Genomic DNA, 24,440 nt, shown 5'->3' with positions numbered 1-24,440 from the left:
CCGGCGGGGGGCGGTTGCCATGGTGCCGGAGGCCCGGGGCCTGGGCGCCAGCATCGCCGCGCTGGACGGCCAGGAGAGGCCTGGCGGGCTCGCAGGGCGTGGGCGCGTTCCGGGCCTGGGGCCGGGGAAACGGACAGCCGGCCAGACCTGTCCCAGGGCGAGGCTCCAGCGGCTGGAAGAGCTGGGCCGCGACAGCCGCCAGGTCCCATGGACAGAGGTCCCGTGGACAGAGGAGGCCCCTTCGGGCTGCCAAGAAACACCCCGATGCTAATTAGGAATTAATAGGATACCCAGGACCTGTGAAGGGGTGCTGCAGCCAGGAGGTGGGGCAGGGTGGGCTTCCCGGGGCCTGGACAAGGGCACGTAGGAATTAGCCTGATACACATCAAAGGGCAGAAGAAAAGTGGGTCCAGTGTAGGGAAGGGAAACTCCTGGGCAGCCAGTGGTGGGTTAGGGAGCACCCCCGATGAGGTGGTGGGGTGGGGGGGCAAGGTGGGAGATGAGTGCCAAGACTTGAGGACCTTATCCTAGCCTGTGTGCATGTGTGTGTGCATGTGAGAGAGAGAAACAGGATGTCAAGACATGCTCAGTTCTGCACTGGGGGAGACTTGGTCACCGACACAGCAAGTTGTGAATCGGACAGTGGTCCAAACCCACCAGCTGCTCCTTGGGAGAAAGATGAGGCTGTCTGCTCCCATAAAGATTTACAGGCTGGCAAAACACACGGGGCAGTTCTCTGTCCTGACAGCTCTCTGCGAGCTGGGATTCCCTGGATGGCAGTGGGGTTCCGGACAGGCTGCCTTTGGTGAGTGCGTACCCCAGAAAGGCCCCAAGCCCAGCCCTATGACCCATTGCTGGTGTTTCCTCCGACTCCTGCTCCAATCCTGGAGTTGAAGTTACAGCACACACCTCTACTGGGCAAACTGAAAAGTGAGTCTCAGGCACTGAGTAGCAAAATGGGATGGGAACCTGAGGTCCTACCACAGGAGCTGGCTTTCCAAACACCCAGCCCCAAGCCCTGAACCAGGCCAGCTGCGTGTCCCCCCATGCCTGTGAGGTTCGTGGAACACAGATTGGATCAAAAAGGGCTTGGGGCAGATGTGCACACAGTTTTTAGAACAGGTGGAACCCCAGGTGGGTCCTGGCTGCAGGACCACATATGGGTTTGCTGGTCACCCCCAGTTCTGAGCCGCGTGATTCCATGCTGTGGGGCAGCCTGCTTGTCCCCAGGCCCTGGCAGCCGGGTGTCAGGCTTGGTAATTTGATCTTTCAGCACATGGCCACCCTATGTCCCCCCCATCATCTATGTGGAGATGATCTTGGGGCCCGAAGCTGCCCCTCAGCAGAATGGGGCCTCTCGGGAGCTGCCTGGGGTCCTGGGGGTTTACTGGAAGGTGGGTGGGTGGTGTGCGGGTTTTGAGGGAGGCCGGCTGCGCTGACCACTGGAGCGTTTGCTGCCCTCAATCTTCGTGGAGATGGGCCCTAATCGGGGCTGGTCCTCTCACACCTGACTTTTCCACTGGGCTGGCACAGAGCAGACCCAGGAGCCATTCAGGACATCAGGGGTCCTGGGGCCGTGGAATCTGGGCCAGGTAGACACGGAGAGCCTGTGCCTCATGCCTGGCAAGTGACCCCCTAGGGCCCTGGACCTGGGTATTGGAGGTGTGTCCCCAGACCCTTCAAGGCCAAGTATCAGGAACTTCACAGTAGTAGGTGGGTTATATCTCCCAGGTTGCTGCCTGGGGTTGAGGCGCTCAGGAGAAGCTAGTGCCTTTGCAGGCTGACCACCATGCAACTCACCCTACAGACTCCCTCCTTCTCGGCAGGCTGGGCCTCCTTAGTGAGGGGTGCACCTTGGAACCCCTGGACCTCTGGGCTGGCCTCAGCCCTGGATGTCTCCATTTGGGGCTCCTTGGCCATCCTGAGGTGCCACGGGGCAGCAGAATCCAGACCCCTGCAGCTGGCCTGTTGGGGAAACCACAACCACCCAGGTTAAATGCTGCCCCTGGGTGGGAGTGGTGTGAGGAAGGGAAAGAAAAGACATTGCTTGGAAAGCCAGGTTGTTTGCTTCATGGTGAGAGACTTTGAGTGGGTAGACAAGGTGTCGCCCAAAGGGAGACTGGCACACTCGCCCAAATGACGGGAGTTAAAGGACCTTAGAAAGTGGGCAGAAGAGATGCAGAATCTTGGGCACCGAGTCACAGCCACCCTCTGCAGTGCCAGGTCAGACTCCCCTCCATCCCCAAGGAGACCCTCATGTGGCCACTGATTGCTTGGGAGAACCCACCTGTGGCCAAGCCCAGCTGCCCCATAGGGGCTCCCGGGCTAGGACTGCAACTTCCCTGGAGCCTCAGTGGGTTTGGACAGGCAACAGCTGTCTGTGCCTCGTTTTTAAAGAAGAGTCAGTTTGCATCTCCTAAATGAGGTTCCCATGAAGTCATCATCAATGTCTTCAAAGGGACCCGAGGGCACGGAGGGTTATGTGTGGGGCTGCTAACCCCGGGGTTGGGGGTTCAAATCCCCCAGCCATTCCTCAGGAGAAGGAGTGGGCGACCTGCTCCCATAAAGATCTGCAGCCTGGGAACGCTGGAGGGCAGTCCTCTCCTGTCCTAGGGGCCGATGCGACAAGATTGCCCAGATGGCAGGGGATTGGAGCTGGTGCTGGCCGCCAGCAACAGGCTGCCCCACCCCACTCCCTTTCTGTTGGTCTCTAGTCCATCCACTCCCTCTGTCTTCTGGATTTCCTGTAAGCTGGCAGTCGGTTCCAGCGCTGTGCCCCGTGGCAAGCCACGTGTCAGCCCCGTGGCCATGTGCAGCCTGGGACTACTGTCCTGGGACCCACCCTTCAAGGGGGAGCAATGGGGGCTGTTCGACCTCAGTTGACTGACAGTGTGTCGGCCTCAGGTCTGATTGCTTTTGTGGAGACACATCCACACCAGGTGCTCACCGGAAGCTTGCCAGAGCTGGGGGCTGTCCGGAGCTCCTGCCTCAGGAGATGTGGGGGTTTCTATAAGGACCCCACCCCCACCCCCGTAGGGCAACCACTGATCATTCAGCTGCTGAGCAGAAGGTTGGTGGTGTAAACCCACTGGCTGCTGTGTGGGGGTGGAAAGACCTGGCCACCTGCTCCCATGGATTGCAGCCGCGAAGCCCTCTGCCCTGTGGAGCAGCTGTGTGTCAGAGCTGACCCAAAGGCCCAGACAATGAGGGGCCTGTGGAGGGGCCGGGAGCATCCAGGACCTCGCCCCTCCCTGCCTGTGCCCCTATGAGTGGGTGGGTCTGGGAGAGGCCCCTGGTTGCATTCTGCACCTGAGACACTGTCAGAGAGAGTCGACCTGTCATGAAGGGAATTCCTGAACTGGGTGTGGGTGTGACATGCTGGGACCTGGGAGCCAGCAGCCAGGGAGGCCCCAGGAAGCCCCGTGCCAGGTGCTGGCAAGGCCCAGCACGTCTAGGCTGCTCTCGAGATCAGCTGCCACGTGGGTGGCCCACGCAACGGCTCCACACTCGTGGGTCCCCTGAGGACACAGAGCAGGTGACAGGAAGGGACCTCAAGAAGATAACCTTAAACCAGAGACTCTGTAGCTACCTGGGGCTCGCCTGGTAGGGCGAGGGCAGGTATCCTAGAGTTGGGGGGTGGGGTGTGCTCATGACCACCCCGTGTGGCATTAGGGACTTCCAGGCTGGCATCTTCAGAAAAGCTGAGCACCAGGCTCCTGAGGACTTGCTGGCATGGTGCCAGCTTTTCAGTGCGCAGCCAAGTGCTTAACTGCTGGTCCACCAGGGCCCCATCCACCTGCCACCCCAGTGGGTTTGCCTCCAGCTTGGCTCAGGCCAGTTTTCCACATGATCCCGCTGCTGTATTTTCAGCAGCCAATTTTCAGATGTGGATCTCCAGGGATTTCTTCCTAGTTGGTTTTAGCTCTGCAAACACCACGGGGACCCCCGTCAGTGTTTGAGATGTGAGTGATGTGGCCCCACGGTGCCCGCCAACCCCCGACCACAGAGATTCTAGAAGGACAAGGTGGGGAAACCGGAACTCCTGTCCACTGCTGGTGGGGGAGGGGCGGGGACCTGGGAAGCCCACCTAAGACCCCTCAGAGTGCAGGGTGGCCTGGCCTTTGGGAACCAGCCTCGGGCTGCTGTCCAGGGCCATGGGGTCCTGGGGTGCTGCCTGGGGCCTGGGTGCTGCCAACACATTTCCTCCAGTGTTTGACCTCCGTTTGGGCCTGGGTGAGCCTTCCGACAACTTCTGCTACTGTGTGTGACCTGACAGGGTGGGTTGATGTTGCCTGCAGGCCCCGACCACCACCCAGGGTGGGGTGTGCTCATTCGGGTTGTGCCAGGCCTGCATGATTCTGTTTCCCCTCCTGAGGACACCCGGCTCTTGGTGGCTGTTTCCCCTGCTGGGGCCTGGGTCCAGGGGCTGCTCCTTGGGTGGAGGCCCAGGCCCACGCCACCTCTTGGGCTTGTCCTTGGAGTGGTAGTTCTGTGGCCACCTGACTCCCAGCGGGGACACACTGGGTCTGATTCCAGCCTCAAAAACGTTGGCTGGGGACACATGGTCTGTTTGGGAACACTGGGTGGGTCAGGGTGCCAACAGGCGCATCCAGATAGCCGACCCGCCTCCTGGGGAATGGCAGAGCCCAGTGCCCTGCCGTCTGGGGTGCCTGAGTGTCTCCAACTGGCCCTGGGTGGCCTCTGGCAGCAGTGGGGCCCTGGCTCCCACGGCTGCCTGTGGCGGCGGCTGAATGAGACGCAGCTGGAAAATCGGGCTCAGTACTCTTCCCGGAACTGCTGTTCCCTCCCCAGACTTGGCAGCTGACAGCTCCAGGAGAGGCATTGGCCTGAGGACTGCATCCTGGCCTTGCCCTCCTCACTCCCATCTCTGTCCCCAGGGGGACACGCCCAGGGGTCAGTGTGTGCCCTAGGGCAGGGGTCCCCACAGGATGGCTGGGGTTGGCATAGTGAAGGAGGGCTCAGTGTGGCAGGGGAGGGCGGGAGGAACCCGGAAGCACAGCCCCCACTGGGGAGCCCCCATGGCCTTCCATGTTGGATAGGCAGGCAGGCAGGCAGGCAGGCCAGCCTGGGGCCAGGAGGGTCAGTGCAATACAGGTCCAGATGGCTCTGGTGGGCTTGGGGCCCATGTAGGTAGAGGGGTCTGCATACCCCCCTAGTGGTCCGGGCTGGGGTCTCTGGCTACCCATCACCCTGAGTTGGTCAGTTTGTGGGAATCCTCTCCAATCTCTGGTGCCTGTGTCCCCTCCTGTTCCAGCCAGCATGTCCTCAGGGGGCGCATGGACCCCTCTTTGCCCTTCGAATGGGCAGCTCTGGCTCCGCCTCACTTGATGGAAATGTGCTCATCTCTAGAGCCAGAGCACTGCAGACAGGAGGAGCTGGGGGGCAGTTGGGGCAACACCAACAAGGCTAGCACAGGATCTTGTGAGGGAGGGAGGATGGAGATACTGGGACCCCCGTGTGCCCTGAGACCACCTCATTTTCCCTGGAGCTCCCCTCACAGCCCCGTGTTCCGCTTCCCTTACCCCCATACCATCATGGTGTACACGTCATGGTCACTGGGGACACAGGCAACAGGCCTGTGGGGGTTACCCCACCACCACTACCAACTGCTGGGGCCAGGACAGATCCCTCTGCCTCCTGCCCCCAGCTCCAGGAAGAGGTGGGTCCTTATTGCCAGGCTCTGTCAGACCCTCCCTCAAGAAGAAGGTGGGCAAGCTGGCCTACTCTCAGCAGCGAAAATAGCCCCCACCCCTGGAGCCTGGGCTGAGGGGGTGGGGGCTGGCGAGGGGGCGCACCAAGCCATCCTGCCAGAGGGTAGAGGCTGCAGCCCCTGAAGCCTGGGCCTGGGGAGGGCGCCAGGCCATCCTGCCAGAGGGCGGAGGCTCCGCTGGCCCTGAGCAGCCCTTACATAAGAGCTGGCGGCAGAGCCCAGCCCTGGTCCTTTCCAGAGCGGCGGCCAGCGCGGGTGGGGGTGCGAGGCCGACTGGCACCCGTCCGGGCCTCTGACCGCACGTGTCTGGAATGTGCAGGCGTCTCTTTTGGGGGCTCCGCCAGCCCCCAGGCCCCTCCCATGTCTGTGCTGGAGGGGCACGGCTTCCAAGTTGCTCCCTGATCGGTTGCTGGGCACTAGCCTTTGCAGCCGCCTCCTCCCCACCCTATACCTTCTCTCCAGCATCGCCTGGCCCAGGCGGGAGCGGTGGGGTGCGGGGAACCTTGGGGGCCTCCTGGCAGCAGCAGTGGGGACCCTCCCTCCTTTCTGCTCGATGCCGGAAGGCAGGGTCAGAGGTTGGATGCAGAGGGGACCTGGAGGGGGCAGCGCAGTAGCTCCTGGTGCCTGAAAGGCAAGGGCAGTGGGGTCCCCGAAGGGGGCAGACCTGTGGGCACTGTGGGGAGAGGGGGCCATCCTGGTCCCACTGTCTTGGCAGAGTGGTCCTTTGGACCTGGGGGGTGGGTTGGGAAAGATGAGGAGGGGCTAGAGGGGTGGATTCCCGTGATATCTCTTGGTACTGGGAGAAATGCTCTAGTGAGTCCCCTGGTCACCCCCACTCCAAGCCGGCCTGCTCCCCATCCAGCCCTGGCTGTGGGGCCCCTGATGGGTATCCTCAGCTTGGGGCGTGGCACCAGCCTACAGGGTGGCCCAGTTGAGGTGGGCAATGTGGAGCAGGGGTCCTCAAACTTTTTAAACAGGGGGCCAGTTCACTGTCCCTCAGACCCGTTGGAGGGCCGGACTATAGTTTAAAAAGAAAAACTATGAACAAATTCCTATGCACACTGCACATATCTTATTTTGAAGTAAAAAAACAAATGTGGCAAAAATACCTGGCGGGCCAGATAAATGTCCTCAGCGGGCCGCATGTGGCCCACGGGCCATAGTTTGAGGATGCCTGATGTGGGGAGACTGACCGTGCCCCCATCCTGGGCTCCACGGGCTTCCTACATGTGGGGGTGGGTTAGCAGGCTGAGATGTTGGGAGCTGCGGGAGAACTGGCCAGGCCTCGGTGCCCCCCCACCCCCAAACACACACACACACACACTGTGATGTCAGAAGCAGATGGAGACGCAGAACTCGGCTGACCCCAGGGGGCTGCTAGGATCCTCCCCAAGACCCCTTCCTACCCCTGGGCTCCCCCATGCAGGTCTGACCCAGTCCCGCCACCTAGCCTCTCTGTGGTCAGGCTGGGGGTTGTGGCCAGGTTTGGGGTGGCAGGGAGGCACCTTGGTGGGGGCCAGACTGCCAGACTTTATAAGGATAAAACCAATCCCTCCAGGCGTTCTGGGACCCAAGGGCCAGAGCCCTGGGTGGGCACTGTGCTTCCTGCATTGAGGCTGAGCTGTCCCTCAGGTGCTCCTCTGGCTGCTGTTTCTGATGGATTTTCCAGAAAATGGGGCGTGGAAAGAAAGCATCTTAAGAGTTCGGTTTAAAAAAAAAAAAAAGAGTTCGGTTTTCCCTGTTTCCTGCTCCTGCAGAGCCATGCTGGGAGCTGGCCCCTGGTGACCCCGTGGCCATGTGGAGGCAGGTGTGGGCCAGGTAGACCCCAGCCTTGTTTGTCCCCCGTATTACCCCATGCTCCCAGTGTCCCCAGCCCCATCCCGCACCCTGCAGATAGTGATTCTCCCATCATCTCCTTAAACCCCACGTGCACACATGCACACACACACACACACACACACACACACACACACACACGCTGATTCCTCCTTAAAGGCAGATTCTATAACCATTGAGACTTCAGGTCGGGGAAGTCCCTACCGGGATCAGGGCATTACCCTGTGGGCCGTCCTGCTTGGGGAATGCTGGACCGAGTGCATGGGGGATGGTAGTGCTGCAGGAGTGTGTTGGGGCTACCAGGACAGTCTGCCCAGGGTGGTTCTCTGTGAATCCACTAGGGCTTGGGAGCACGTGGGGCTGAGCGTGCCTGGGGTGGATGAGGCCCTGGAACCTGCGTGTTTTCTAGGCACTGAGAGGCCAAGTGGGGAGAGTGGGACCCTCCATTGTCAGAGATGGGACACTGAAGCGACAGCAGCCCTGCCCTCCTGCCCCCAGCATCTGAACTGCCCTCCATCTATTCAAACTTCCAGAGCCTTCAGGGGCCGGGCGTCCACCCAGGGCCTGCAGGCTCCTCGCTGCTGCCCTTCCTGCATTGGCCACAGGGAGGACCCAGGTCCTGCCTACCGGGGAGATGAACGTCAGCGCCCTTGGATCTTTCTTTCCTTTTATACTTTGGGGATGGGCATGCCTTCACTCTCCTTACCACCAGTCCCCCCGAGTGGTAGATGTTGGACTGCACGTTTGAAAATCTTTTGAGACCTAAGCGGGGTTGACAGAGCTGCAGTACCAGAGCTGGCCGCGAGGGGGGAGTGCTGGGCTCACAGTGGGAATTACAGCGTCTGAACCGGCTACATTGTTTAAACCAGGGTCTCTTCTAATGGAGTGTAGTTGTTTACATAACCTCCACGATTTGTGTTTCTGGTCAGTTGCTCTCATTTTTATCTCTGGGTTTGGTTTTGTTTCATTTGGCGGGGGTGGGGGGGTTGGCATGGTGTTTTTTGTTGTTTGGAGAGAGGGCAGCCCTCCTACAAACTTCCTGTTCCGCTGGTCTGTTTCCATAAAGACTGAAGGCCTTGGAAGCCCTTGGGACAGTTCTGGTCAGTCCTCTGGTCCGCTGTGAGTGGGAACTGATGCGCTAGTCTCTGGCTTGGTTTGAGGGAGCTGTATAGGGTTTGTTGACCCCTTCGTTTGTAGTTGGGCCTCTAATCTTGAGTGTGATCATTGTGGGTGGGATGGCAACTCTGTAACCGGTTTAATCTGTTAGTCTCTGATATATCGATACACTGTTTCTCTGCTCCTTGGTAGCTTTTTCCAGGCCCTGCCCTCTCTTGGATGGTGGGTGTGTGTGTGTAGGGGGGTGGGGTAGGGGAGGGGGGGTGTCCCTCTCTTCCACCAATCAGCCCACCCCCCACCGCCTGCTGCTCAGTTTAAAATTCTGTAAATTCACAAAGTTATGTTTGGCCCGTTCTTGCTGCTTTTTGCTTCCCGATGATCTTGTTGGTCCAGTGGGGTCTAACTGCACCTGACCCCCCACCATCATAGCCAGGCTGGGGTCAGCCAGTAGAAGCCTTCCCACTTAGAGCATCTTGGGCCGTTTCAGGAATAGTGAGGCAGGCCCTAGCCACCCTGCCCAGGGGCCTTCCTGCATGTGTGGCCCCTGGTCCAGTGACGTGGCTGTCTGACAACTTCTGAAACAGCTAGGATCTCGTGGGCAGGGGAGGCGGGGCACATGCCTATGCTGGTTTGGAAGGTGTGAGAGGCCCAGGCCCTCCCGACAAGCCTTCATTTGCATGCCCCCTCAGAAAAGACCCTCCCACCCCGCCACTACACACACACACACACACACACACACGCACGCACGCACGCACGCCAGGCCAGGCCAGGCATGGGGAGGGCGAGCTGGGCTACAGCTGAAGGCTGAGGGTGACTCTGGTTCACAGTTGGGGTCCAGCACTGACCAGGCCTCTTGCCCCTAGGGACGTCTCCCACAACCTCCTCCGAGCACTGGACATGGGGCTCCTGGCAAACCTCTCGGGCCTGACGGAGCTGTGAGTGCCTGGGGGAGGGGACTGTGAGCTGAGCAGGGGTGGTTCATGCCCCCCCCCTCGGCTCTGGGGGCGTCCCCCCAACATGCCCCGTGCTGCTCTCTTCCAGGGACGTGAGCAACAACAAGATTTCTGCGTTAGAAGAAGGAATGTTTGCTAATTTATTTAATTTAAGTGACCTGTGAGTTTGGGGTCATGGGAGGGCGGTGTGCCTGTGGTCCTGCCCTGCCCACCTGCCCAACCTCTGTGCTCCTTAAAGTTTGCCTGCAGACCCTGGATGGGAGGGCCCTGGGTGGTGAGAGGGGGTGCCCAGACCCCAGGTCCCTGAGCATGGACCTACCCCTCCCTACAGAGACCTGAGCGGGAACCCGCTCGAGTGTGGCTGTGGCCTGGCCTGGCTGCCGCGCTGGGCGCGGGCGCAGGGAGTACGTTTGGGCCAGCCCGAGGGTACCACCTGTGCGGGGCCGGGCCCCCTGGCCGGGCAGCCCCTGCTCAGTGCCCCCTTCCTGGACAGCGGCTGTGGTGAGTCAGGCAAAAAGTGGTTGGCTGGCTTGGCTGGTACTTGGGCTCCTGGAGAACCCAGTTTGGGGCAGGTGTGTGTGTCAGTGAGAGGGGGCAGGTGGCAGTCAGGGCCCTGCGGGAAGGGATGTCCCCACCATGTCTAAGGAGGGCCTGGGCTTCAGGTGGCAGAGGGCCGGAGAGGGTGTGTTGAAGTTCAGCCCCTGCCTGTCTGTCCCCAGGTGAGGAGTACATTGCCTGCCTCCCCGACAACAGCTCAGGGGCCTCAGCGCTGGTGGCCTTCTCAGTGGCCCACGAGGACCCACTGGCACCTGAGGCCTGCAGTGCCTTCTGTTTCTCCATGGGCCGTGGCCTGGCTGCGCTGTCTGAGCAGGGCATGTGTCTCTGTGGGGTGGCCCGGTCCCCTAACGCCTCTGCGGACTGCCTGTCCCTCTGCAACGGTGCCCCCCGGCCCCCCGCCTGTGGGGGCCCCACGCTGCTCCCACACGTCTTCCCCGCCTCCCCGGGGGCCACGCTGGAGTCACCCCGAGGGGCCCTGGCTGCTGGCCGCCCCGTGGCCTTCCGTGTCACTGCCCCCCTCCCTGTTGGCTCCGTGTGCTGGGACTTTGGCGACGGCTCCCCTGAGGTGGACATGGCCGGGGCTACAGCCACACACCGCTACCTGCTTCCTGGCCACTACCCCGTGAAGGCCAGGCTGGCCCTGGGGGCTGCCTCGGCCCAGCTGGCCTCCGAGGTGCGGGTGGAGGCGGTGCCTGCTGTCCTGGAGCTCCTGTGCCCTGCCTCGGTGCGCAGCCACCAGGGCCTGGAGCTCAGCCTTCGGAATCGAGGTGGCACCGGCCTGGAGGTCACCTACAGCATCGTGGCCCTGGACGAGCAGCCTGCCCGAGGTGTGGGTGCACCCCTGGGAGCCCCACCCTGGCCTCCTGGCCCTCCTGCCTCCCCACGCATAGCTGGGCCCCTGGGAGCCCTCTTCCCCTCCTGCTCCTCCCCCAGCCCCCGGGGGGAGGCAGCCCCTCAGCCCGTGTCACACCCTCAAGCCCCGCTCTGTTTGCGGTCTAGCGGTGCACCCCCTCTGCCCCTCCGGCACGGAGATCTTCCCTGGCAATGGGCACTGCTACCGCTTGGTGGCTGAGAAGGCACCCTGGCTACAGGCCCAGGATCTGTGCCACACCTGGGCCGGGGCCGCGCTGGCCATGGTGGACAGCCCTGACGTCCAGCACTTCCTCGTCTCCCAGGTCACCAGGTGCGCCCCGTCCTGGCAGCCAGTCTCCCCCCAGAGCTCAGATCTGTTAGCAGCCCTGTGCCTGCCCCCACAGCCCTGCACCTCCATCCACCTGCCCCCACCTGTGCCTGCAGCCCTGCACCTGCTCCTACCTGTGCTGGTCCCACCTGTGCCCATTGCTCTCCCCACCTGTACCTGCACCTCCGTCCAACAGCCCCTGCCCCAGTACCCACTTATGCTCACCTGTGTCTCACCTTTCACTGACATGTATGTCTCCATGCACACACATGCCTGCCTCACTTCTACCTACACCCACACCTCCACTCTGCCCCTGCCCTCCTTCCACCTGCCCCACACCCACCTGTGCCTATACCTGCTCCAACTTCTACCTGCCCCTGTGTCCCCACCCTAATCTACACTTACCATGCTTCCACTTCCACGTGTGCCCCATTGAAACCTGCCTCCACCATGCCCTACCTTCATCTACACCTGCCTCTGACCTCACACCTAACCTTACACCTTGCACTTACGGGGACCCAGGGCTGGTAGGGTGGAGGGCTCCGAGTTAGGGGTTGGTATGAGGCTCTCTTGATCCCCAACGTTGGCCCAGGGGTGTCTGCAAGGTGAGCAGTGTGTCTGCTCTGATAAAGGCCCCTCAGGGAGCATGCCCCCCCACCCCCACCAGGTGTGTGGCAGGTGGGGTGCTGCTCTGGGCCCCAAGGCAGACTGTCTGGTCTGGCTCTCCAGGTCTCACCTCTGAGTCTGTTTCCCCGCTTGGCACTCAGGGTGATGGTGGTTACACCCAGAAGGCAGGATGGGAGAGGAGAGGTTCCAGGAAGCCTGTGTCCTCTGCCCCTGCCCACCACCGTATGCCCGCAGGGGCCTGGACGTGTGGATTGGTTTCTCGGCTGTGGAGGGGGTGGAGGAGGCGGGTGCGGCTCCACGGGGTGAAGCATTCAGCCTGGAGAGCTGCCAAAACTGGCTGCCCGGGGAGCCCCACCCTGCCACTGCGGAGCACTGCGTGCGCCTGGGCCCTGCCGGCCAGTGCAACACGGACCTGTGCTCGGTGCCACACAGTTACGTCTGCGAGCTTCGGCCCGGGGGTAAGCGGCCTGCTGGCCTGACAGCAGCCTCCCACCCAACCCGGCCCGCCCCCCTGCCCAGACTCTACTGACCCTAGTGTGGCGGTGGGGCGGGGCGATAGAACATCCAACCTCTGCCCAGCCTACCCTGCCCTCCCACCCCTGGCTCCGACCCTGGCATGGGGCCCACACCATCCACCAGCCTTACTGCAGACTCGCCCTCAGGCCCTGTGTGGGACGCCGAGACCATCCTCGTAGGTGCGCCCAGTGGGGACTTAGAAGGCCCCCTGAGCCCCCTGGTGCAGCAGGAGGCCCTGGAGGCCCCCCAGGCACCCGTGGAGGTAGGCCGCACTCCAGGTCCCTGACTCCTGGCCATGCCCACCAGCTATGGGGGTGGGGGGCATGGGCAGCTCCAGGAAGGCTTGGCTGAGTGACACCCCTGCCCCCAGGTGATGGTCTTCCCCAGCCTGAGCCTGAGGCACGAGGCCTTCCTGACAGTGGCTGAGGTGGGGACCCAGGTGCTCAGGCGGCCTGCCCAGCTGAGGCTGCAGGTGTTCCGGCCCACCGGAGCTGTAGGTGGGAGCTGAGGGCCCCGTGCACCCCTCTTACCTTATGTCTGAGCCCCTGGCTAGTGTCCGGTGGGTGGATCATGCAGGGGGGCGGTGCAGTGCAGCCTGGCCCGGTACGCTGGGACTTTGGGCTGTGAGCCGTTTGTGAGCCGGGGTCCGAGAACCACTTCTTCCATGTAGGGTCCCCTGAAAATAGCAGTGAGCCTGAGCTAGGCACTCTGGAGAGTGGCACCACAATGGCCCCAGCTCGAGTGCCCGAGGGAAGCTGGTGCCCTTTGGGTAACACCAGCAAGACCCTGGATCCACCCCACGTGCCTCAAGCCTGTGTCAACAGTACCCCACCGGCACCCAGGCTGCCTGGGACAGACTACACCCTGTGGAGGGAGCTGCTGCTGACTGTGCCCGCGGGGCCCCCCACACAGTACTCGGTACGCGCCTCTCCCCTGGCCTGGTCTCCCATGGGCCTCCCACACTACTCGGTGCATGCCCCTACCTGGCCCCCATCTCCCCCGGGCCCTCTATAGTACTCAGTATGTTTCCCTACCTGGCATCCAGCCCCCCTCACCTTGTCTCCCTTGTCCTCCCCAAGCACCCTTCTGCCCCCGGGGCCTGTGTCCCAGCCCTGCTCCCTGGGGCCTTGGCATGGCTCGGTCATCTTCGTCCGGTGACTCCTCTCTGTGTGAGCCCCCGTCTGGGCCTCCTAGAGTCCCCAGCCCCCAACCAACTCCGAGAAGCTCTTAGTGAGCCGGGTCTCCAAGGCACTGCTGGGGCTGTGGATGCTGCGCGGCAGTGCTGTCCTGCCTGAGTAGATGGGGAGGGGCGGGGACTGCTGAGATCCCAGGGTAGCAGCTTCCCAGCCTATCCAGTGCCACCGCCCCCGGGTACCCTGCGGAGCCCTGGGTGGGGATGCCCTTCAACCCCCCTTCCTCTCCACAGATTGCTGTCCATGGCCTGGACGTGTCCTTGCTCCCCGGGGACCTCCTGGCCCTGCAGCATGACGCTGGTCCCGGGGCCCTTCTGCACTGCCCCCTGGCCCTCAGTCCTTCGGCTCCCTCAGCCCCTTACCTCTCAGCCAACGCCTCCACCTGGCTCACCCGGCTACCCACCCAGCTGGAGGAGGCCCCTGCTGGGCCAGCCTGTGCCCTGCGGCTGCTGGGAGCCACGGAGCGCCTCACGCCGCTGCTGGGCCCGAGCCCCCAGCCTGGGCTGCAGCGCCCTGGTCTCTACGCAGTGCAGGCCACGGTGGCTAGCGCCGTAGCCTCGCACAACCTCTCCTGCAATTTCACCGTGGGCTCTCCTGTGGCCGGGCTGCGCGTCGTGCACCCCCCCATCCTCGACGGCCACCTCTACGTGCCCACCAACCACTCGGCCGTGGTGCTAGCGGTGGACATGGATGGCAACGCCACGGCCACGGCCACTGCCCGCTGGCCTGGGGGCAACGCTAGTGCTCCCTTCGAGGCCCCCTGCCCCGCAGCGGTGGACGCTCTGCTGCCCAGCTGTCCCCAGCAGCCCAACGGCACGCTCTTCTCGGTGCTCACCCTGCCAGGGCTCGGGGAAGGTGAGCACCCCGTGGAGGTGCTGGTGCAGAGCGGCGGCAGCCAGGCCCACCTCAGCCTTCGGGTGACCGCGCAGGAGCCCGTGCGAGGCCTGCGAGCTGCACCCAGCCCCGAGGCCCGCGTGCTGCAGGGCGTCCTTGTGGTGAGTGGGCTGGGCCTCCCACTGGCCCAGAACCCCCGTGCCTGACCCCGACCCCCACCTAGAACCCCTTACGACACTCAGAACCAGGTCCCTTCCCCAGAACTTCCACTTCCCATGTGGCCTCACGCAGCCACCAGCGGACCTGCGGGGTGTCCACCCCAGCTCTAGGGGAACCCCGAAAGGTGGACTCAGCTACCTGAGCCACAGGGCAGTGGGGTGCATGTCCAGTGGAGGGGCCGGTGGGAGGAGGGGCGTCAGGTCTTGAGCAGTCTCTGCCTGCAGAGGTACAGCCCCATGCTGGAAGCCGGCTCGGACGTGGCCTTCCAGTGGACCATCGATGACAAGCAGTCTCTGACCTTCCACAACGTCGTCTTCAATGTCATCTACCAGAGTGCGACCACCTTCAAGCTCTCGGTGTGGCAGTGCCCTCCCCCTCATCTGTGCCTGGGGACCCTGGGGTGGTGGCAAGGGTCTGGGGAGGTGTGGCCTTAAAGACCCTGGGATAGTGACTGGGGCATGTGGCCTCAGGGACTCTGAGGTGGTGGTTGGGGATGTGTGGGGATACAGCCTCAGGGACGCTGTGATGCTGCTGGCTTGGGAGCTTGTGGGGGGCCCAGTCGGCAGCGACTGAGGAACGTATGTTGGGGCTCGTGGTGGCAGCTGAGGGCATGGGTACGGGTCTCGTGGTGTCAGCCGTGGGGCACCTATGGGGCTGTGGTGCCCTGGTCACCCTTTGGCTCACCTGTGCCCACCTCGGCAGCTGACGGCCTCCAACCACGTGAGCCACGTCACCGTCCACTACAACGTCTCTGTCGAGCGCATGAACCGCATGCGGGGATTGTGGGTGTCGGCCCTGCCACCCGTGCTGCCCCAGAACGCCACGCTGGCACTGACAGCCAGCGTGCTGGTGGACTCGGCCGTCGAGGTGGCTTTCCTGTGAGTGGGCAGGGCTGGGGGGCCTCGGGGTGGGCTGAGGCTGGGCATCCACGCCTCCCTCCACCGACTGCCTGCCCCTGCCCCACTAGGTGGACCTTTGGGGACGGGGAACAAGTGCTTGGCCAGTTCCGGCCCCCATACGACGAGTCCTTCCCAGTCCCGGAGCCCACGCTGGCCCAGGTGTTGGTGCAACACAATGCCACACACACCTACGTCACCCCAGGTGAGGTCGGGGCCGCATCACCTCCTCCACGGGGCGGGGGGGGGGGGGGCTTGGTCCCCCCTTCACCGCCATCCCATGGGCTGGTCTGTCCCTGCAGGTGACTACAACCTGACCCTGCTCGTGTCCAACACCTTCGAGAACCTGACCCAGCAGGTCCCCGTCCGTGTGCGGGCTGCCCTGCCTGCTCTGGCTGTGGGAGTGAGCAGCCGTGTTCTGGTGGCTGGCCATCCCGTGACCTTCTTTCCGCTGCCCACACCCATGCCCGGGGGCACCCTGTACACCTGGGACTTTGGGGACAGCACCCCCACCAGGCTGCAGTCCGAGCCAGCCGCCAACCACACCTTCTCTGCGAGGGGCACGTACCACGTCCGCCTGGAGGCCAACAACACACTGAGCTGCTCCGTGGCACAGGCGGACGTCCACGTCCTGGAGGCACCACGTGGCCTCCACGTGGACCTGGGCCCTGCCGCCGAGCAGGGTGCACCTGTGACGGTCAGTGCCACCCTGGAGGCCGGAGACAACATCACCTGGACCTTCGACATGGGTGACGGCACCATCCTGTCCGGGCCCGAGCCCACCGCCCGGCACGTGTACCTGCGGGCTCAGAACCACACCGTGACGGTGACGGCAGCAAGCCCCGCCGGCCGCCTGACCCTGAGCCAGCCCGTGTGTGTTTTCGTCCTGGAGGTGCTGCGCCTGGAGCCCACCGGCTGCATCCCCACCCAGCCCGCGGCCCCGCTGACGGCCCACGTCACCGGCAACCCCGCCCACTATGTCTTTGAGTGGACCTTCGGGGACGGCTCGCCCAACGTCACTGTCCGAGGGCGCCCCGTGGTGACGCACAACTTCACGCGCAGTGGCACCTTCCCACTGGTCCTGGTGCTGTCGAGCCGCGCCAACAAGGCCCACTACTTCACCAGCGTGTGTGTGGAGCCCGAGCTGGGCAACGTCACACTGTGGCCGGACCGGCAGTTCGTGCGGCTCGGGGAGGCTGCCCGGTTGGAGGCGCGTGCCTGGCCCCCCTTCTCGTACCGCTACACCTGGGACTGGGGCACCGAGGAGGCCGTCCGCCCAGGGGCCCCCGAGGCCACCCACACCTACCAGGAGACAGGCTCCTATCTGGCCACAGTCACTGCGTCCAACAACGTGTCGGTGGGCAACGACTCTGCCCTGGTGGAGGTGCAGCAGCCTGTGGTGCTGGAGGGCATCTCCGTCAACGGCTCCCGCGTGCTGGAGGCCCGGCAGCCCTACTGGTTTTTGGCGGTGGGCCGCGGCAGCCCCGCCCACTACCTGTGGGAGCTGGGGGATGGCACTCGGCTGGAGGGCCCCCAGGTCTCCCACACCTACAACCACACCGGCCGCTTCACCGTCTCGGTGGCCGGCTGGAACGAGGTGAGCCGGGGCGAGGCGCAGCTGAACGTGATGGTGGCACGGCGGGTGCAGGGGCTGCGGGTCAACGCCAGTCGCACGGTGGTCCCGCTCAACGGCAGCGTGAGCTTCAGCACGACGCTGGAGACGGGCAGCGACGCCCACTACTCGTGGGTGCTGTGCGACCGCTGCACCCCCATCCCCGGGGGCCCCACCATCTCCTACACCTTCCGCTCAGTGGGGACCTTCAACATCATCGTCACGGCGGAGAACGCGGTGGGCGCCGCCCAGGACAGCATCTTCGTCTACGTGCTGCAGGCCATTGAGGGGCTCCAGGTGGCGGGCAGCAGCGGTGGCTGCTTCCCCACCAACCGCACGCTGCCCCTGCAGGCCACCGTCCGCGAGGGCACCAACGTCTCCTACAGCTGGACCGCCCAGCGCACTGGGGGTGCCGTGCTGGCTGCTGCCGGCCGCCTCTTTCCCCTCAGCGTGCCTGAGCCGGGGGCCTACCTCGTCCAGCTGCGGGCTGCCAACCTACTGGGCAGTGCCACAGCCAACCGCACGCTGTGCTTCCTGGACCCCGTGGGGGCTCTGGCTGTGACCGCCACCCCCAACCCTGTCGCCACCCATGCCAGCGTCACCCTGGTCGCCCACCTGGAGGGTGGCAGTGGCATTACGTTCACCTGGGGCCTCGAGGGCGGGCCGAGCTGGGTGACCACAGACCTTGCCACCACCCACACATTTGGCAGCCCTGGCCTGCACCTGGTCACCGTCACAGCTGAGAATGCACTGGGTGCGGCCAACGCCTCCGTGGCGGTGCTGGTGCAGGTCCCTGTGGCCGGCCTCACCATTGAGGCTGGCGAGCTGGATGGAGGCTTTGTGGTGGCTGGCACCACCATAGCCTTCCAGGGCCAGCTGGCTGCCGGCACCGACGTGAGCTGGAGCTGGGTGGTGCCTGGGGGCCGCAGGCTGCAGGGCCAGCAGGTGACCACGGCCTTCCCCGAGGCCGGCACCTTTGCGGTGCAGCTCAACGCCTCCAATGCCGTCAGCTGGACGGTGGCCACTCGCAGCCTGACGGTGGAGGAGCCGGTGGCGGGCCTGGTGCTGTGGGCGGGAAGCAAAGTGGTGGAGCCTGGGCAGCGGGTGGACTTCCAGGTGCTGCTTGCCGCCGGCTCGGACGTGGTGCTGCGCCTGCAGGTGGGTGGGGCTGAGGCCGAGCCGCTGGCCGGGCCTCGTTTCTGGCGCAGCTTCCCACGTGCCGGGGACTACGTGGTGAGCGTGCGGGCCGAGAACCACGTGAGCCGGGCACAGGCACAGGTGCGCGTGGCCGTGCTGGAGGCCGTGGCCGGGCTGTGGACGCCGCACTGCTGCCCGCCCGGCGTGCCCACCGGGGCAGAGCAGAACTTCACAGCGCGTGTGCAGCGTGGTTCCCGTGTGCAGTATGCCTGGTACTTCTCGCTGCAGAAGGTGCAGGGGGACTCGCTGGTCATCCTGTCGGGCCGCGAGGTCACCTACACGCCCGTGGCGGCCGGCCTGCTGGAGGTGCAGGTGCGCGCCTTCAACGAGCTGGGGGGCGTCAACGTCACGCGGCGCCTGGAGGTGCAGGACGTGCTGCAGCACGTGGCGCTGCACACCAGCCGCCTCTTCGCCAACCGCTCGGCCCGCTTCCAGGCCGACACCAGCCCCAGCCCGCGCCGGGTGGCCTTTCGCTGGGACTTTGGGGACGGGGCCCCCCCGCAGGCCACGCAGGAGCCCTGGGCCGCTCATGCCTACCTGCAGCCGGGGGACTACCGTGTGCAGGTGAACGCATCCAACCTGGTCAGCTTCATGGTGGCGCAGGCCACGGTCACCGTGCACGTTCTGGCCTGCGAGGAGCCCACCGTGGACGTGGCTCTGCCCCCGCAGGTGCTGATGCGCCGCTCGCAGCGCAACTACCTGGAGGCCCACGTAGACCTGCGTGGCTGCGTCACCTACCAGACAGAGTACCGGTGGGAAGTGTATCGCACCGCCAGCTGCCAGCGGCCTGGCCAGGCCGCCCCCCTCACTCTGCCTGGCGTGGACGTGAGCCGGCCGCAGCTGGTGTTGCCACGGCTGGTGCTGCCTGTGGGATACTACTGCTTTGTGTTCGTGGTGTCCTTTGGGGACACGCCACTGGCCCGCAGCATGCAGGCCAACGTGACAGTGGCCCCCGAGCGCCTGGTGCCCATCATCGAGGGCGGCTCCTCCCGCGTGTGGCCGGACACACAGGACCTGGTGCTGGACGGCCGCCGCTCGCACGACCCCAACCTGGAGGACGGCGACCAGACGCCGCTCAGCTTCCACTGGGCGTGCACGTCCACCACTGCCTCCCAGGTCCCTGCCCCTGCAGCGGGAGGGGAGGGCCCCCAGGCGGGCGAGCGGGCGGGTGGGCAGCGAGACGGGCTCTTACCACCCCTCCTTGCGTGCCCCATCTGCAGAGTGAGGCCAGTGGGTGTGCCCTGAATTTTGGGCCCCGAGGGAATCCCGTGGTCACCATCCCTCGAGAGCGGCTGGAGGCCGGCGTGGAGTACACCTTTGACCTGACTGTGTGGAAGGCTGGCCGCAAGGAGGAGGTGACCAACCAGACGGTAGGTGCTGGCTGTCTGTACACCTGTGTGCGTGCCTTGGGTGGATTTGGCTAGGGTCTAGATAGGGGTGGGGGGGTGCGGACAAATCAGGGCCTCCAGGTAGTGCTCAAAGGGCCCTTGGGGAGGGGCTAGCGTGGACCCACTCCAGGACAGACCCCGCTCAGTGGGCTCAAGACTATAGCCCTTGGGCTGCTTCCAGGGCCAAGGTCAGCTCCGTGGTCTCCCTGCCCCATAGGTGCTGATCCGCAGTGGGCGGGTGCCCATCGTATCCCTGGAGTGCGTGTCCTGCAAAGCACAGGCCGTGTACCAGGTCAGCCGCAGCTCCCACCTCTACCTGGAGGGCCACTGCCTCAACTGTGGCCCTGGCGCCAAGCAGGGGGTGAGTAAGCCATCTGGCCCCCGCAGCCCTGGCCCTTGCCCCTCACTTCCTAGCCCCCTTGCCCATCCAGCACCCTTGCTGTGCCCCTTCCTTCACTTGGCCCACTCCTCACTGCCCCGCCCTCGCTGGGCCCCCCCTCACCGGCCCCACCCCCCCTCCCCACAGCGCTGGGCAGCGCGCACCTTCGGCAATCAGACGCTGGTGCTGGATGAGGCAAGCACGTCGACGGGCAGCGCAGGCATGCGGCTGGTGGTGCGGCGCGGCGTCCTGCGCGACGGCGAGGGCTACATCTTCACACTGACGGTGCTGGGCCAGTCGGGCGGGGAGGAGGGCTGTGCGTCCATCCGCCTCGCCCCCAACCGCCCGCCACTGGGCGGCTCCTGCCACCTCTCCCCGCTGGACGGCGTGCACGCCCTGACCACCAAGGTGCACTTCACATGTTCAGGTGAGAGCAGCCGGCCAGTGGGGCCCTGCCGTGCCCTGCCCGTGCCCTGCTGACTCTCTGCCTTGCAGGCTGGCGCGATGCCGAGGATGCAGGTGCTCCACTGCTGTACGCGCTGCTGCTGCGACGCTGCCGCCAGGGCCACTGCGAGGAGTTCTGTGTTTACAAGGGCAGCCTGCCAGCCTATGGGGCGGTGCTGCCGCCCGGCTTCCCCCCGCAGTTCACTGTGCACCTGGCCGTGCTCGTGTGGGACCAGCTGGGTGCCGCTGTGGTTGCCCTCAACAGGTGAGCCATGTGGCCTGCGGGCACCAAGGCTGCGGCAGCTCCCCAGCTGATGGCGGCCTCCTCGCAGGTCCCTGGTCATCATGCCCCCCGAGCCTCCTGGTGGCTCCGTGGGCCTGACGCGCTGGCTGCATGATCTCACGGAGAGCAAGCTCCCTGGGCTGCTGCGACAGGCCGACCCCCAGCACGTCATCGAGTACTCCCTGGCCCTGGTCACTGTGCTGAACGAGGTCAGTATAGCAGGCCAGGGTGGGGCTGGGCAGGGCACGGGCAGGGAGCCTCCTGACCACAGCTGTCCAGGGTAGGGTCTGGGAGTGGCTGACAGCCCTGCCCGCTGCCCCCCATCCTGCAGTATGAGCAGACTCCTGCAGCTGCGGCAGAGCCTGCCCAGGAACGGCAGCTGCGTGCCCAGATACGCAGGAATGTCACCGAGACGCTGGTGTCCCTGCGTGTGGACACGGTGGACGACATCCAGCAGGTTGCCGCCGCGCTGGCGCAGTGCACGGTACGCCCACACCCGACCCATCCGGATGCGCAGCGTGTAGGCCCAGGGCATGAGGGCCAAGCCAGCTCCCGGCACCCCCACCACCTAGGCAGGCTTAGGGTCCCTGTTGGTGGCAGATGGGGGGCCCCGTCAGACCCTCTTGGGCCCAGGGTGGTGGGAGCTTCGGGGGCGTTCAGCAGGGGCACAGGGACCCAGGCCAGCTTCCCCCAGGTGTCTCGCAGGGAGCTGGTGTGTCAGCCCTGCCTGAAGAAGACGCTGCACAAACTGGAGGCCATGATGGGCGTCCTACAGGCTGAGACCACTGAGGGCACCGAGACACCCACCACCATCGCCGACAGCATCCTCAACATCACTGGTACACGCTCCCCACCGCCCTCCGGTGCCCCCCGGCACCCACCCCGAGGACACGTGGCCCCTGTTCTCTCCAACCCCGCTGTCTGCACAGCCTCCCATGTAGCACCTCCAGGGACCTCTCAGTTTGCCAGGACCTTTTCCCCTTTGCCCTGGCACCTCCAGGGACCCGGCAGCCTGCCTCCTGCCCACTCTCCCTCCTGCTCAACTCCCCGCTCAGAGTCTCCAGGGACCGCCACTGCCCTAGCCGCCGCCTCCTGGCTGCACCCCGACTCTAAACCCAGTCTTCTGCTGATCTCCACAGGTGACCTCATCCACCTGGCCAGTGCAGATGTGCAGGGCCAGCCTCCAGGAGACCCCGGCGTGCTGGGAGCAGCGCAGCCCTCGCTGCTGGTGGCCTCCCGGGCCTACAACCTGTCGTCCGCCCTCATGTGCATCCTCACGCGCTCGCGAGTACTCAATGAGGAGCCGCTGACGCTGGCCGGCGAGGAGATCGTGGCCCAGGGCAAGCGCTCGGACCCTCTGAGCCTGCTGTGTGCGGGCCAGGCCGTGAGCCCCGACTGCCACTTCTCCATCCCGGCCGCCTTCAGTGGGGCGCTGGCCGGCCGCAGCGAGGTGGTGCAGCTCATCTTCCTGGTGGACTCCAACCCCTTCCCCTTTGGCTACATTGGCAACTATACTGTCTCCACAAAGGTGGCCTCCATGGCCTTCCAGACGCAGGCCGGCCACCAGATCCCCATCGAGCGGCTGGCCTCCGAGCGCGCCATCACTGTCACGGTGCCCAGCAACACCGGCCCAGGCCACAGCGTGCCCGCCGCTGCCATCACCACTGTGCCCCCGCGGGCCTCCGTCAGCGCCGAGGTGGTCCCTGAGAGCAGCAACCCAGCCGCTGCCCTGCACCTGCAGCTCACCTTCTCCGTGCTTGATGGTGCGCTGGCGAGGGGGCACTTTGGGGAGGGGGGCTGGCCTGCATGTGGGGAGCCCCCAGGTCACGCTGACCCAGCCAACCACCCCCAGAGACCTACCTGTCGGAGGAGCCCGAGCCCTACCTGGCTGTGTACCTGCATGTGGCGGCCCGGCCCAACGAATACAACTGCTCTGCTAGCCGGCGGATCAGCCTGCAGGTGCTGGCGGGCAAGGACCACAGGCTCTACACCTTCTTCATTGCTCCCGGGTGAGCTGGTCCCCGAGTGAGCTGTCTGAGTGGGTCCGTGGGGCATGGTGGGGCACTAAGATCGGGCTTTGACACGCCTCCCCCACCCTCCCTGCCCCCCAGGACCACAGAGCCCGGTGGGAGCTACCACCTGAACCTGACCAGCCACTTCCACTGGTCAGCGCTGGAGGTGTCTGTGGGCCTCTACACGTCCCTGTGCCAGTACTTCAGCGAGGAGGACATGGCCTGGCGCACGGAGGGGATTGTGGCGCTGGAGGAGACCTCGCCCCGCCAGGCCGTCTGCCTCACTCACCACCTCACTGCCTTCGGCGCCAGCCTCCTGGTGCCGCCCAGCCGCATCAGCTTCGTCCTTCCTGTGAGTGAGGATAGCCTCCAGGCTGGGCTGTTGGTCGGGGGTGGGTGGGTGGGTGGGGGTGGTGGTGTGTCCAGGGGAGCCCAACCTGATGCCCTCCTGCCTCCCCCCTCGCAGGAGCCGTCGGCGGGCATGAACGTCGTCGTCCTGCTGACATGCGCTGTGTGCCTGCTGACCTACGCGGTCATGGCGGTGCTCCTGCGGAAGCTGGACCAGCTGGATGTGCGTCGGGTCCGCGTCATCCCGTTCTGCGGGAAGGGCGGCTGCTTCAAGTACGAGATCCTGGTCAAGACCGGCTGGGGCCGAGGCTCCGGTGAGCAGGGCGGTGGCTCTCTGGGGCGCCCTCTCTCGACGGCGAGTGGGAAGTGTTAGGGCCGCAGCCCTGGCATTGACATGGTTGCCCGCTGGCCTCGGTGGCTGCCAGCACCCCACTGTGTGCGCCCACACGCCTCGAAGGTTGGGCTGTAGCGCCCAGGGTCCTACAAAGGTCCCTCTAGACACATGCTGGATGCTGGTTACAGGTGCGCGGGGAGTTGAGGTTACAGTTGTATGGGAGTGGGAGGGTAGTGTGCACACTGGTCACAGCCAACTCCGAGAGCAGCCAGGTGATGGCGCGGGCCTGGGTGTGCACCTGGCACCTGTGCCACGGTGGCGGGTGGGAGAACAACAGCCGTGGCTGCCTAGGGCGGTGGCAGACTGTGTTGCGGTGTTAGGCTGGCACCTGCTTACCCAGGTGGAGGTCACCTGTACCCGGCCAGTGAGGTGACATGACTGGGCCTATTCCCCCCCACCCCCGCCAGGCACCACCGCACACGTGGGTATCATGCTGTTTGGGGCGGAGAGCCGCAGTGGCCACCGGCACCTGGACGGCAGTGGGGCCTTCCACCGCAACAGCCTGGACATTTTCCAGATCGCCACGCCCCACAGCCTGGGCAGCCTGTGGAAGATTCGCGTGTGGCACGACAACAAGGGTCAGGGCGCCCTCACTCCGCAGCCCTGCCCGCCCAAGTCCCAACCGCTCTCCCAGGGCTCGGCCCCACCCCATCCAGGCCCTAGCTCCTCCCCCAGGGCCCAACCACGCCCCATCCAGGCCCTAGCCACTCCCCCAGGGCCCAAC

At 64.8% G+C, this 24,440-nt stretch overlaps 1 protein-coding gene across 4 annotated transcripts in view; it reads left to right on the top strand.

Moving 5' to 3' along the window:
• Nucleotides 1-9,552: 9,552 nt before the first annotated feature.
• The window catches only part of PKD1 (polycystin 1, transient receptor potential channel interacting), a 24,283-nt gene continuing 9,395 nt past the window's right edge, over nt 9,553-24,440 (top strand). For 3 of the 4 annotated variants that reach the window (XM_045286109.1, XM_045286110.1, XM_045286108.1), the window contains exons 1-26: nt 9,553-9,618; nt 9,725-9,796; nt 9,968-10,137; nt 10,356-11,021; nt 11,194-11,377; nt 12,236-12,459; nt 12,664-12,779; nt 12,888-13,014; nt 13,188-13,435; nt 13,944-14,705; nt 14,988-15,119; nt 15,466-15,641; nt 15,731-15,864; nt 15,962-19,584; nt 19,689-19,838; nt 20,074-20,217; nt 20,383-20,662; nt 20,731-20,944; nt 21,012-21,171; nt 21,294-21,446; nt 21,657-21,801; nt 22,102-22,725; nt 22,815-22,971; nt 23,074-23,326; nt 23,441-23,636; nt 24,124-24,294. In XM_045286109.1, coding sequence (XP_045142044.1) covers nt 9,581-9,618; nt 9,725-9,796; nt 9,968-10,137; nt 10,356-11,021; nt 11,194-11,377; nt 12,236-12,459; nt 12,664-12,779; nt 12,888-13,014; nt 13,188-13,435; nt 13,944-14,705; nt 14,988-15,119; nt 15,466-15,641; nt 15,731-15,864; nt 15,962-19,584; nt 19,689-19,838; nt 20,074-20,217; nt 20,383-20,662; nt 20,731-20,944; nt 21,012-21,171; nt 21,294-21,446; nt 21,657-21,801; nt 22,102-22,725; nt 22,815-22,971; nt 23,074-23,326; nt 23,441-23,636; nt 24,124-24,294 — 9,319 coding nt within the window. In that variant the 5' untranslated portion in view covers nt 9,553-9,580. Of the gene's footprint in view, nt 9,619-9,724; nt 9,797-9,967; nt 10,138-10,355; nt 11,022-11,193; nt 11,378-12,235; nt 12,460-12,663; nt 12,780-12,887; nt 13,015-13,187; nt 13,436-13,943; nt 14,706-14,987; nt 15,120-15,465; nt 15,642-15,730; nt 15,865-15,961; nt 19,585-19,688; nt 19,839-20,073; nt 20,218-20,382; nt 20,663-20,730; nt 20,945-21,011; nt 21,172-21,293; nt 21,447-21,656; nt 21,802-22,101; nt 22,726-22,814; nt 22,972-23,073; nt 23,327-23,440; nt 23,637-24,123; nt 24,295-24,440 lie in introns of those variants that run through there. The other variant, XM_045286111.1, reaches the window with a different exon arrangement.

This window comes from Echinops telfairi, unplaced genomic scaffold, assembly GCF_000313985.2.
Source record: "Echinops telfairi isolate 266 unplaced genomic scaffold, ASM31398v2 ScPeMD7_5;HRSCAF=22, whole genome shotgun sequence".
Lineage (NCBI taxonomy): Eukaryota > Metazoa > Chordata > Mammalia > Afrosoricida > Tenrecidae > Echinops > Echinops telfairi.
This window is presented reverse-complemented; position numbering and strand designations above follow the sequence as displayed.